Source organism: Perna viridis, chromosome 5 (assembly GCF_037379345.1).
Source record: "Perna viridis isolate PV_CMFRI_1.1 ecotype Kerala chromosome 5, ASM3737934v1, whole genome shotgun sequence".
Lineage (NCBI taxonomy): Eukaryota > Metazoa > Mollusca > Bivalvia > Mytilida > Mytilidae > Perna > Perna viridis.
In genome coordinates this window covers 1,083,773-1,098,870 of record NC_142449.1, presented here as the reverse complement: position 1 = coordinate 1,098,870, position 15,098 = coordinate 1,083,773, and the positions used below count along the sequence as shown (strand labels likewise).

At 33.7% G+C, this 15,098-nt stretch overlaps 1 protein-coding gene across 9 annotated transcripts in view; it reads left to right on the top strand.

Moving 5' to 3' along the window:
• The window catches only part of LOC148615530 (inositol 1,4,5-trisphosphate-gated calcium channel ITPR2-like), an 83,973-nt gene that overhangs the window by 14,282 nt on the left and 54,593 nt on the right, over positions 1-15,098 (top strand). For all 9 annotated transcript variants that reach the window (XM_088581825.1, XM_088581824.1, XM_088581829.1 and 6 more), the window contains exons 2-3: positions 3,924-4,033; positions 8,973-9,046. In XM_088581825.1, the coding sequence (XP_088437951.1) occupies positions 3,924-4,033; positions 8,973-9,046 (184 nt within the window). The remainder of the gene's footprint in view (positions 1-3,923; positions 4,034-8,972; positions 9,047-15,098) is intronic.

Here is a 15,098-nt window from a genome sequence, read left to right as displayed (position 1 = left end):
ATTTTTTTTTTTGTAAAAGTGATCAAAATCTACATTTGTGAATCTCAAGAGTGTTTTTCTTTCTACATCCTCGTGGACATATATTTAAGCAATAGTATGGCAATGGATTTGGAATTCTTCTATGTGAATGGTTATTTGATCGAGGTTTCGCTGTAGAGCAATTGCCAAAATGTATCAGCAGAACATTGTACAACTGTGACGAAATAATAGCGTACAAATGAGTCTGAACTACAGTGTACAGTATAACGTTTTGTATAGGACCTGGAATTAAGTGGTATATAGAATATGATAGCGTTTTCTGGTGTTTGTACATTGTACCTCATGTTTTGTGACTGCCAACATGTATTTTCGTCTTTGTTGGAAAAACGGAAAGTTGAATATATATTCATTTTGAGTTTACGTTTGTCTACATCGTTTGTATACGATTTCGCTAAATAGTTACATAATTCATATCAAATTCTGATACACTGTATAACTTAATAAATCATTACACATGTATGATATAGGTATCGACTCTTCAAGTCTTACATGTATCTGTTTAATATGCACTAATTTCATAACTACTGCTTAATTAGTACGTATGTAACACGTCTTTTAAATATTTGTCACTGATAAAATGCAAATAGCCTATAAATCTTAACAAAACAGCCTTAATGATTTTCATTACTGTTGAAAATGCTTGATCACATTTTATATAAAATTTTGTCATGTGAGTTAATGTTGTAGCCAGCAAACATCCCCCGTGATATTAATGTAACTCTCATGTTTAATATGTGAATGTGGTTCTATCAGATTTGGAATACTTTGTATGTGCTGTTAGAGTTGTTATATTGTCAGGAAAGCTTTGTTCTTACCACTGGTGAACGACCCACAGATCCTAAACATTAAACGTTACGAACCAAAACAAAAGTTTGTTCTTCTATATGTACTCAAACTCACGTGGAAAAGAAACAAAAGATAGGCTAAAGGGTTATATTACAAACGTTATTTTCTTGCCACACAATTTATGGTTCCCGGGATAAAATAATAAGCAGCATGATACTGTTATTTAAATCAACTTTACACTAATTGTTTAATATAATTAACAAGTCAGCAGTAATATATGATGACAACAATACATGTATTAATAAGCCTCCCAGCAGTAATCTATGATGACAACAATACATATAATATAGATATGACTCGCACTACGACCTGGCGTAATTGACTCTTGGTCACTAATCCAATCAGTAGAGGAATTTGTAAGTAGTATTATTCTGTTGTATCTTGGAGATATGTGATAATTATTAGCCGTATTACCAACACTGTGACTGAACCCAATAATAATAAATTCTCTAAACATTATCTCCCTTTCATGCTTTCTGATAGTATACAACTATGAAAAATCTATATAATCCTTTCTGGAAGGAGTGTGATGATTTTAAAGTGTTATATTAATGTTTCGTTTGTGTCAATTTTCGACAGAGCGACATGAATATATTGATGACGAAGTGAAATGAATGATAAGGGAAACTAAACTATTAAAAAGAGTAATCAAGGGAACCAAGGTTATAGCGGTAATCAAAAGAATGTAATCCAGGGACAAAGACCAGATATGGATAACAGACACACACAACAAAGAACATAGAGTAACTAAAATCATACATACAAAGTAACAAAAGCAAATGAGCAACTCGGACCCCACTAAAAATTGGGAGCATGGACCAGGTGCACCGGTAGGGTAAGCGTCCTCTGCATTTCTAGAAACATCCGCCGAGTTGCTCATAAAAAGTCAAGTCCAGGGTAGACGAAAGAGGAAAGGAAAACTATGACCCGTTGAACAAATCAGTTTTCATGGCGCAGATGGATACACCGTAACGATCCATGAGTTCATGATGACGGCCATAAAACTTTTGTAGTGATGACTTCAATCTTGTAACAACATAACCCTGCTCCAGAAGCCTATTTGTTAGAATTCTAGCGCGATACAAAAAGTCTGCGTAGTTTCGTCAAGCTCTGGCATAACGTATAAGTTTTGATATGAACACTCCATACGCAGGTGCTAAAGGGCTGTTGCCACAGATGAAAGGAAAGTTAACAATTTTGAATGAAAAGTCATCACGTTTGTCGTAAAGTTTGGTCAATAGTTTTCCTTTACCATCGATTTCTAAGTGTAGGTCAAGATATGAGGCCGACTTCACAGTGTCTAGTAACCTTTATCTCAAGTCCTTTGGGGTAGATGCAATGTATCAAATCCCCAAAATTAGGATTGTTTAAGATAATACGTCACCTATATAACGGAAACTGAGATAAAAAGACCTAGCTAAACGACATTCTTTCTTTCTGATCAGATCAGCAATAAAGTCAGCCGCATAAGAGTGAAGGAATAGGTCACAAGTAGGGGAGCATAATTTGTTCCCATTGGAATGCCGACCGTTTGTTGAAAAACGCGTCCACCACACTGGACAAATATGTTGTCGATTAAAAATTCCAGCATTTTGTAAACATCTTCTGTATATTTGAAAGATAATTTGGAATTATTTCGTACAAAGTATGAGGAATCTCTACCAAGAACTATGTATCTGTATTTAGGTGTACTATCTTTTTTGGAAAAACAACGATGTATAATATTTTTTAGTCGGGACTTTAACTGAGTATGTGGAAAATTCCGAAATAATATTGACCAAGTTAGTCATCTCTTGATTGGTCTTATTTACACATCCAAATGTTAAATAAAAGATGCTCTCTCGTGCCATTCTGTCAGCTGATCCTTTTTTGTCAGTAGAGCCAATATTTATCCACATGGACCCACTGTCAAATACGTGTCGGGCTGCATACATGTATTTGATGATGTGAGTGTGACGCTAGCGGAATTCACCATTTTCAATTACGGAACTGTATGTAATGAGTGCTTATTAATTGTTTTCATCTATTTATTTTTCTTTCTCCAGTTTAATTTTTATTTTAAACCATTGCGGTATTTAGTATACTTATATGACAGTGTCAGACATCTGTTTTATATTCTTATCCAGTAATTGCTCCTTCATCAATGTCAATAATAGCTATTTTAATAAAACTCGAATTATTCCCCAAAATATTACTTTTCACTTTCTTTTTATTTATTTTCTGTTGGTGCAAACAAACAAAAAATAAATTGACATTAACCCTTTGAAGGTTCAGAGAGTGCTTCAAACTAAGGAGTTTTACATGTATTTGATAAAATCAAGTCAAGAATATTTTCTGGTTGGAGATTGTCCTGTCGGTTCTGAGGTTTCGGTAGCTGTATAATAACATTTTATTGTAAATTTCAGTGCGTGTTTAATAAGTAAAACATACTAATATTTAACGTCTGCTCCACATTGATATGATTATCATCAGAAGGCACGTCCGGAGAGTTCTATTCAGTTAGTGAATGTAGGACCCGTTTCATTGGAAGATAACGAATAATTAGTATTAATCAAAAATCAACAGGAGGAAGACGATTGGGAAAAACACAAACGTAAAAAGCTCGATTTTACAACTGAATTATAGTGTATTGAAAATGCTATTAAATTGATGTTTAGTAATTGAGAATCTTAAACCTGGTGCTTTTCCCAAAGTAAAAAACTCGCTCAGCCATATACTGACACGTGTTTTAGTTGTTGTTTGTAATTAGTAGGAACAAAAAGATACCTTTCTCTTGTAATTAAAAGAATTGATGTTACCTCATCATACGTCAGGATGTAGTAGCAGGGGCGGAAGGTAAAGCCAGTGAACCGAAACCAAAATACAAATCGGAGCAAACCATCAACCACCCAACAGCAAGTCTAGTTGCCAAATCATTTATAGCGAGTTGGTTGCATTTAGAACTTCTGTTTAGTTCAATGCATGGACGTATTAATTCATTTTTAAAGTATATATTATCTGGATTAAAATGACATTGATATTATTGGATATTTTTGTAGCTCCATGGGTACAGTGAAGAGCCCGGGATGGGTGAATATTTATGTATTGGAGACTATGTGTGTTTGTATTGTGAGGAGACAGAAGGATATATATACAGTTCTCAGTCCAGGTATGTCTTCAAATTTCGTTTGTTGTATGAATAGATGTTACAATTGTTTTTTTCATTTTTCATATTAAAAAAACTTATTATGGAATTGTCAATGCATTCATTTTAATATCTAAAAAATATTTTTTTCTGTCTTCATTATGAATGAACATTCTAGGAAAATACAAACTGGGTTAACATAGGATAATGTAAGAGAAAATACAGACTGGGTTAAAGTTGAATTGACTTTTCAGTTCTTGATGCGTTGATCAGGAATTATATAGTAGTAGAGGGAATAGAGAGATATACAGCCAGGCTTCATCATACGTTCATTTATTTTGATTAATACTTTTATTTGTACCAATCTGTGACGGGGAAACGTTCGGTAGCTAGGCAAGGTTATTGTATCCAAACTTTTAGTAACTATTTAAACAGATGAAAAACTCATATTCATCCATCTATGTTTACACATCTGCACAGAAACACTTTTATTTAAAAACTGGTTCATACATATAAATTTATTATTCAAAACTGTTGATTTTAAGGGATATTTTGCTATTTATAATTTTTGCTTCTGCTCTTATTTCTGTCAATAAAATAACATTTATTTACTGGAGTCGCTTACATTGCTTACATTGAAAAACGGCCAACAAAGTTATGTCTTTAAAGTATCCCTTATTCAGCACTTTTTATTTTTTATCCAATAAAAGAAGAAAATAAAAATATGATTATGCATTTTTTCAACTACCCTTTTGCCGAAATTAGTATATTCTGTATCACGCTACCATATTCGATAGAAATCTAATAGTATACCGAGGGAATTGGGGTTCCGGTGAACATTATTTATGACTTGGATTGGTGTTGCGCAATACTCAGACATATATATTCAAGAATAACACGCGAACAAATAACTCTATTAAAACATTAGATAGACATATTTTGAGGTGTTAATCAAACAGATTTTGTTTATGTACACTGTTTATTTTTATAACCTATTTTCAACGTGCTCATTTCTGTGAGCAATGCACATCTTTTAGTTGTTCAATTGTTGTTGGGACTTTATAGGTGTGTTTTTACATACATTGGTAGATTTAGGTGTAAAAGTACTGAACATTTGAAGACAATAATACTTTAGTTGACCAGTTCAATAACTGATATGTTGTCCTTGGGTATACAACGAACCTTGGCCCGATATTCACCAGCAGTAGAACTACACACAGGGTTGAACCCAGACTGACCAAACTTTTATTATATACAAATGTTCATTCAGTAAACATAGAATATTTTACGATGTTTTGTTCAATATCAAATGGTTTTTGATGATAAAAATGTATGGAATATTTCTTACAAATTTATCAGAAGGTGGACAAGCTGACATATCTAATTCAGACTGTTTATTCTACAAAAGTGCTTAATTGTTTTTTTTATTAAATATTTATATTTTTTATCGATTTTGTGCAGAACCTGTAAGCTTATATCCGGTCTTACATCAATTAGTAACTGGCAGTTGGTTCTGTTTTGTCCATACTTTTTATTTTGTATCAAAGCGAAGGCATGTGCATTTGTTTACATACCACTGTATCTGAACACATGCACAATGCACAATTGGTTTACGCGACTTAATGATCAATCCGATAAATATGACCCTAACGTAGATTTATTGACTGATCATTGCATTAATGTGTGTATGTACATTTATACCAGGTGCATTTGTACCAACATGATTTTTATGATGTGGTGTAGTTTCCGTATCTCTCGAATTTCTTTGTATTTTCACCAACTACAATGATTTATGTCTGCTGCAGTTGTCAATTTTTGACGAGGGATGTTCTTAATTTTTTCTAGTTATGAAAAAGTAGGTAGAAACATCTTTCAAATGAGATCAAATCCGCGGGGGGGGGGGGGATACTAAAAAGACTGAAAATGAAGAAAAGTCACATCCTCATAGGATTTGAAAAATACACAGAGAAAATAGCGCCCCTGAGTGAACTCAAATCCATCAGAAATGGGGAGCATCCAGTTTTTTTTTTCTGAAAGACACCTGTCATGGTGGTTGTTGAAGGACATGCACGATAAAAGAAAACAAGTGATGTACGTTTGACACATTGATACACTAATACTCCACACCAGTTCATAGTGGCGGCCGTAAACCTTCACTTTCAGAATGCTACTTAAACCTATATGGTCAATATGTCCCTCTCAAAGGAGTTGGCATGAAGTCTGTTGAGCCCTATTCTAATGATAACACCCTGATGTATTCTTAAAAATCAAAGTAAAAATGATCCAATTGACCACCTCCGAGGCAAAGAAGTATCATAGGATCAGAACGATTAATTGAATAGGTGATATGTTTACAGACAGACTGTAACAGATAAATAGTAATGTATCAAGTAACGGTGACAGACATGACTTACCAAGTTAAATATATGTAGTAGCATATCAAAAACAGACATTACCTACAGAAACTGGGTGTTCTGTGAACTAGACAAAACAATAACTATATATTAAAATTAGTTGTCTTTCAAAGATTTCCAAATGATATGCGAAAGCCTATGGAATGATCTTTTTTCATTCAATACTAAACGGCAGAAATTTTGGTGATGTATGGTCAAGATATGAAAAATTAGTGCTGTTAATCTAATCAAAAACATCCCGCAATGTTTGTTTTTATTGCACAGAACTTTATCATTATATATTGGTCAACAATATGTAAAATAGATATGGAGTTAGATTAACTGTTTGTCCTGCGGTTTTATATATATTTTATATATAATGCAAGACAGGCAAGAAAGAGGCACGTGGTATTAGTGGGTGTATACGAAAGACCAGACTGTCCTTGAGTCTAGTGGGATGTTAACAAAATACCAGTCCGCTATCGTGTTATTTTCTGGCAAATCTGTAGATGAAACTGAAATATTTGAAGTAATTCCGTTGACTTGTTGGATAGAAAACTCCATGACTCGGTGTATAAAGAGATTCTTTTTCAAATGTTTCTTGGCGCTTTAAACTGCAATCTTACATAAATAAAGCAATGGAAACGAGCTAATTGTGTGTGAGTGAGTGTGTGTGTGTGTGTGTGTCCCTCCATTCACGCTTAAAGTCTCATTTACCATTTCCAACGTTTCCATTCCCCGCTATTACCATTTTACAAAAGTAATGTTTCACTGCGAGTTCCCAGAACAAATGACACCTCGGAGCTTTGAAAATAAGGATTTCAAAATCAGAATACTAATGGTTCGATGAATGTAGAAGTTTTCACAATTTACTGGAAAAAATAATACTGAAAATCAACATCTTTACCTTTTCTGCTACAAGATGGCATGAAGGCAAATTACTCGCACATAAACAATATTCATACACCATTATAGTTAACAACAAATATGATTTCAAAGAACACAATCTTAACTTTATTTTGATCAACATACACACATAGTATGCGCTTGCAATTCATAGAGCTTGAGTTCATAGTGTTTTTGGTACTACGTAGTCCATTTGACCCGGAAGTGGTAATTAAATAAGACCTAAATTCTTTGAAGAGTTACTGCTTTTTATTTGTAGTGGTGGAGGGGGAAACTACTTCTATAAGCAGATCGATACATTACATGAGTATGTCAATTTCTTGTAATGGACCGCTTAATAGTCCAATGTCAATCATTCAAAAATATCATAAGAAGCCTTTACTTAGATGTAGGTCAGTAGCATTGTTTACACAGGTCTACATCTCGATTCCTCTACGAAGTCAGTGCAAATAATTGTAGTCGGCATGTTGATTTCCGAATCTTTAACTTTTGCAGGGAACTTGTATAACCCGTAATTATTTCGTAATTACTTTACCCCGTGACTGTTTTAAAAAATCGGTTGATTGCGGGATAAAACTTCAGTTCTTTTCTTAGTTAATGATGTAGTGATCTTTTAAATGTAAATGAAATTGCATTCGACATGTAAATTAAACTGCTGTTAAAATTATTATAATTTACTGATTAAATAGTCTGATCTGCGGAACGACTTACTTTTAACGAATATGTAATGGTTAGTTAGTCAAAATTATGTCAGAAGTAGATAGTTAGTCAAAATTAATTCAGAAATGGTTAGTTAGTCAAAATTATGTCAGAAATGATTAGTTTGTCAAAATTATGTCAGAAATGGTATTTCGTAAAATTTACTTTTAAAGGTCTTCAAACGCGGTTATCTCGACAAGGGTAGATACTCTTAAAAAGACAGTGTCTGGTAATAGCAGATAGCTAGTTTTGGATGTAATATTTTCTGGGTGTTGAATATTTTTGACAGGGACGACCTATAAATCCATTTTTAATGGGATTACACATTCACTGGAAATTTTTACACGTACAAATTCTTTAATTACTGACACTGATTTCATGGTGTTTGTAATAATCCAATAAAAACTTCAAATTAAGGCAAGAATGTTGGAGTTGAAACATAATTGATGCAAATGATCTTAAGGCCAGAAAATATTCTCTTGTAAGTAATAATCTGATGGGGCATTAATGTCATTCTAATACACACAGATCTTAGTCATGGTGCATTAATGTTATTCTTATAGTCATGGCGTTAATATAGCACGAGCTTCACCTCACACGTTATACCAGGAACCTGTTATATGGGAATTTGATCAATCTTACTTATTCTGATTCTTACTAACATTTCTTACATCCAAGCAAATTGTTTAGAGAAAAAAAAACCCGTTTCCTTGCCAGATTCGAATATTAGCCACGTATCATAAAGAAGGGAAATGAATACTGTCGTGGAAAGATTTCTTGTTAAGTGCCTTTGAGATCCTCAGAGCCATTGTTACAAATTACCGGTTTATACATTGCTTGTTTTTCAGTCGAGTTTTTTTTTTAACACAAATAAAAATGCACCAATATCACCCAGATCTTACATTAATTATTTCATCTTTCTATTTGTGATGAGATTTACAAACAAAGAATGATGTTTATTTCAGTTCATCGCACAATGGGTTGTACGTATACACAGGGCAAGAGAGAAATAGACCAAGAAATATCCCTAACCAACAAGGTAAGTTACAAAACAAATTAGATGACCAGAAGCCAAAACGGGGAGATTTTACAAACAATGAAATTCAAATGACCGACAAACGTACTAGGTATCTAATGATGAAATAATACGAAGCACTACCAGTTCCAGTCGAAGACTCGTACGTAAAAACGTATTACGTGTACATGTTATTATTGTTTAAACGATCTCGTACTATTGACTCCCTTTGTACATGTAGTTACTTTTGAACTATGATCCTTTGATCTTGAACTTGATGAGTATATATAAATAAATCATGCGAAAATTGAATGACCCAACAACTTATTTTTAAGTAAATGAAATGTATTATGTATCTAATGTTAACCCGGACACGGCGTAATGAAATTAAAAATTAGCAATGAAAAAAACGTGCGCACTTTTGAGTTTTAAGACCTATCTCTACAAAGTCACAAATGTTTTTAACTTGTGTGAGCTTAAACTATGGCAAAATGGAGCGACACAAAATATGAAAAATGCAGGTGAGGTAGAGTGATATGCACTATAAGTATATATAAAAACAGTATGAATTTAAAATTATAGTAGATTTTTGTTAAGTTCAATAATATAATAATGTTCATGACAGACTACAAACATCTAAGTAATGTGATAATAAAGCCTCCTATTACAATATAGAGTGTACTTAGACAAATACATGAAGAAACAGATATAGAAAAACTGTCACAACGGTGTCGTAAGAACAGGAATATAATTGTTTTCGTTACTTAAAATGCTGTTAATGAGATAGTCAAACCAATTTTAATAACTAGAAACAATTGATAGAGATTTGTGTTAAGATTTGATCTTGAACTGAGTCATCATCAAGTGCCAATGATGTAAACAATGTATTATTCTGTGTTCCTTTGACGTCAACATATTTGAAAGTGAGATTTTAGTGGCATTAGTTCATTAAACTTTCTGCACCAATTCCCTTTGATCAATATTGCATCACAGAAGTATAGAATATAAACATACAAGCATGTTCATAAACTTCGGAATAAGCAATACGTTAAACAGTACAACTTAAGGCTGTCTAATTGCCCAATAAAAGGCAATCTGGAATTTATCAAACACAAAAAAGAATGAAAGCTTTCGTTATAGTTTCAAAAGTGGATAACTTTCAAGCCTTTATGAAATACATGTACATTAGTTAAACTACTGTACTGCCTAGCTGATAATTATATTAACTAAGTTACAACGAAAGTTACAAATACATGGCAAAATACATTTGATATCGTTCTCTGATACAATGGAGCTCTCTATAGTTCACTTTTGGCTTGAGAGTTCTCTGATACAATGGAGCTCTCTATAGTTCACTTTTGGCTTGAGAGTTTTATGATACAATGGAGCTCTCTATAGTTCGCTTTTAGCTTGAGAGTTTTATGATACAATGGAGCTCTCTACAGTTCACTTTTGACTTGAGAGTTCTCTGATACAATGGAGCTCTCTATAGTTCACTTTTGGCTTGAGAGTTCTCTGATACAATGGAGCTCTCTATAGTTAACTCTTTGCTTGAGAGTTTTATGATACAATGGAGCTCTCTATAGTTCCCTTTTGGCTCGAGAGTTTTAAACGTTGACACAGATACTATAGCCATCAGTATGTGATAGTCATAGCAGTTATTCCCTTTGACGATTAAATTTATTTTTAAAAAAATGTTCTGACAATTTACAATTTTCGTTTTTCTGTGTGTACTTTTTATTTCTTTTGTATTGTATGATCTGTTCTCCCAGGGCCAGATCCAAACACTTTGAAAAGAGGGTTGCCAGCCGAATTTCCTAAGAAAAAGGGGCTGCTATACATGAAAATGACAAATTTACCAATAAAAAAGGAAATGCCAACCCCTGGAATCCCCTCTGGATCCATCACTGTCTCAATCGGTTGTCCCTTTGGTGTCACTTGCGTTATTATGGAGGGGTTCCCTTTTTACGTGATATTCAATTTCTTATCGTTATGTCAGTTTTTTCCTTGACATTCGAATATTTTGTTTTGTTTTCCATGGCCATCAAGTGTTTACTGTTCTATCATATGTTTCATTTCGCATTAGTCTGTCGTTTTTTATATTTATTTCGTACGATATTAGAATTGGTCATTCTGACAGTTATTTCCCTTGAAATAAGATTTTTTTTACGTTTGGACAGTTTTTACCCATGTTTTTTTTTTTACTGTTTTGTCCTACAATTTGTTTACCATTATGACAGTTATTTACCATAACACTCAAGATTTTATTGTTTTGCATGGTGTTTCCTTTGACATTTAAAATTCACCTCTCTGACTGTCGTTACCTTTGACAGTTAAATTTGACAAGTCTGACTGATGTGTCCTTTGATAGTCATATATAACCAATCTGACTGTTGTTTCATTTGACAGTAAAATCTGACCAGTCTGATTGTTGTTTCATTTGATAATTAAATCTAACCAGTCTGACTGTTGTTTCCTGTGATGGTCAAATCTGACCAGTCTGACTGTTGTTTCCTATGACAGTCAAATTTGACCAGTCTGACTGTTGATTCCTATGACAGTAAAATCTTACCGGTCTGACTGTTGTTTCATTTGACAGTAAATTTTGGTCAGTCTGACTGTAATTTGGTATGACAGTAAAATCTTACCGGTCTGACTGTTGTTTCATTTGACAGTAAATTTTGATCAGTCTGACTGTTATCTCGTATGACAGTCAAATCTTACCTGTCTGACTGGTGTTTCCTATAACCGTCAAATTTGACCAGTCGGCATGTTGTTTCCTATGATAGTCAAATTTGACCAGTCTGACTGTTGATTCCTATGACAGTCAAATCTGGCCAGTCTGACTATTGTTTCCTTTGATAGTAAATATTGACAAGTTTAACTGTTGTTTCCTATGACCGTCAAATTTGACCAGTCTGAATGTTGTTTCCTATTATAGTCAAATTTGATCAGTCTGACTGCTGTTTCGTATGACAATCAAATTGAACAAATTTGAATGTTGTTTCCTATGACAGTCAAATCTGACCAGTTTGTCTGTTGTTTTCTATGGTAGTCAAATCTAAACATTCTGACTGTTGTTTCCTATGACAATCTAATTTGACCAGTCTAACTGGTGTTACCAATGATCGTCAAATCTGACCAGTCTGAACTGTTGTTCCTATGACAATCTAATTTGACCAGTCTGACTGGTGTTACCAATGATCGTCAAATATGATCAGTCTGAACTGTTTCCTATGACAATCTAATTTGACCAGTCTAACTGGTGTTACCAATGATCGTCAAATATGATCAGTCTGAACTGTTTCCTATGACAATCTAATTTGACCCGTCTGACTTTTGTGCCCTATGCCAATCAGATCTGACTAGACTGACTGTTGTTTACTATGACAATCAAATTTGACCAGTCTGACTGGTGTTACCTTTGACAGTTTAAATTCACCACTCTGACTGTTGTTTCCTTTGACAGTCAAATCTCTAAGAAATATGTTATATTACATTGAATCGCCCATGTATGATAAACCAAGCGATGAGAGCTAACTAAGACCATGTGTAGATAATTCAAGTTATAATATGTTACCAAGTGTCATGTCAGTTTACTGCCAACATATGTATTACGTCAGCAACTAAGCATACTGAAACTCGAATAGCTATTGAGGACAGACACTTTGACGTAGAGTGTAATGTGGTTTAAACTTCGCGGAAAGTAATAGTTAACAACCGAAGTATGCTGAATGAGTGTTTGTTGCAATTGGGGTTTGTCAGTATAGAAAAAAGGGTTGAGATCTTAAAATTTCTTATTATCAGATGGATTTGATTATTCATGAAATATAAAGATTTGCTACCCAACATAACTGGGTATCTTACATGTACCAGTAAAAAGTATAACTGTAAGATCTTAATAACAGCTTTGTTTAATAAAATAAAGCATTTTGCTGCACTAGAAAAATAAGTAGTTTATCAGTTGCCTGACTAAACTGTTCTCTATACAAATATCTGTGTAAATGATAGGCATTCTAAACGTTTGTGGTATTCTGCAATTTTTAATAGAAACATTGACGTCGAATTAATTTTTTCTGAAACAAAGGACGTTAGTTTTTTCGAGCTTTTCTGTTTGGCTGAATATAGGAGTAGACACAACTGTAAATATTCTACTACATCAACTAAACGGGCTTAAAAATTCAGCAAACTTGCTTTGAATAGATCAAATAATAGCGAGCACAAAGTGAGCTCAACAGCAACAGTACGTGAAAAAATATTCTTGAGATGGTCCCTAGTAATATTTATCAGTCAAACCGGAAAGGGTTCGGTAGAAAGCACAAAGAGGATATTAGTCTCCAAGTTTCGCTGCAAGAAAAAAACACTTATCGGGATCAATAAATTAAATATATCACTGTTATTGTTTATCGGAAATTGTACTTCGTTTTCCATGCAATTATTGTCTCTGCTTCATACAATATATGCCATAGAATAGATTTCGGAAAAGTTGCATGTTAATTAAGCATATTTCTCCGCTGTTGCACTTGCTGTTCAAGAACCCAACCTGCCTTAAAAATGTAGATCCGGTTGTGATATTCAAATCGAAGCATAGCTTTTATAAGATAGAAAATGCGACCATTTTTGAATTACTGCAAATCTCTGTCATTTGCATCAGTTTTCATTTGACTACATCACAGTTTATATATAAGATATTCCCGCCATCCGTGGAGAACTGTTATATTTTCGTACTTAATACATAAAACTGTAGTTGCTTTTAATGTAGAAGCCTACGGTAATCACTTCTATAGGCAATGCAAATGGCTAAAACATACCATTGGTATAACGTTTTCACCAAAAGAATTAATCTCTACACGTGCCAAACGATGACTACTCGTATATGATAGCTTCCTTAAAATACTTAGTTTTGATCCTTATCAATTTTATTTAGAAAAGGTATTTAATTTCGCCCAACATTTTGCCAACAAATTTTGTAAGATAAACACCATTAGTGGGGTTAGTTGTTGTGAGCTAGGCAAAGTGGTATCACATGGATAACTATAGTTAAGCTGTTGGTACATATAAGGTTGTTGTGAGCTAGGCAAAGTGATATCACATGGATAATATGGTTAAGCTGTTGGTAAGGTTGTTACAAGCTAGACAAAGTGGTATCAAGTAAATAAAACAAGATCAAAGGTTTTTCCCTACCAGAAACTATGGCCGTTATATGGAAACCCAAATCGTTTAGATTGGTCAGAGGATAAATATTAACCGACTTTTTGTCTTTCCCTATGTCGATTTTGTTATCATATTTCATGCATCACAGAGTATGTAACAATGGTGAAAGAAATCTGCCACTGACATCTGAATGCTTTCACGATTTCATGGCCCCTCTAGAGAGATACTGGTGTTTGAAGATTAGTTTTAATCAAAAATAAATGCCTGTGTATAATTTCAATATATTTATAGGGAAGTTTGAGTTGGTGATTCTACTTTCACTGATATGATTTCTTTTGTTGCTGGCCGACCAAACTATGCTTGTGACGGAACTATCCATCAGTGTCAAAGCTATATGCGTCGATCGATGTTCAATTAACTTAATTAAAGTTAGATCTGCATTACTGTGCTGCAAAATTGTTTCAATGCTCTACCGCTGTCTCAAATAAAATGCATTCAGTTAGGTACAAAAATTCTTTTGTTTTCAAGCATAGAAATTTCTGATTCCTGTCAGGTAAAAAAAATACGATTTTAACCTTAATTGGAAATTTACAAAGGATGAGTATGGAAAAGTCATGTCCGGGGGGGTTTAAGGCCATTTATCAATCGTTACAGCTATAATCTGAGATTTTAAAAGTTTTATATTTCATATCTCTACAATGTGATTTTAATGAAAATCAGGATATTCAAGAAGGGTACGTAACCTGACACCCGACGGAAACACATGTCATCGTCAATGGATACGTAACCTGACACCCGACACATGTCATCGTCAATGGACAGTATAGACCAATCTTTTTGTCAATAATGATATATTTATATGATTGCATCGACGTTTGAAAGACAGCTTTTAAAACATTTCTAAAAGTAAACTCCCGATGGA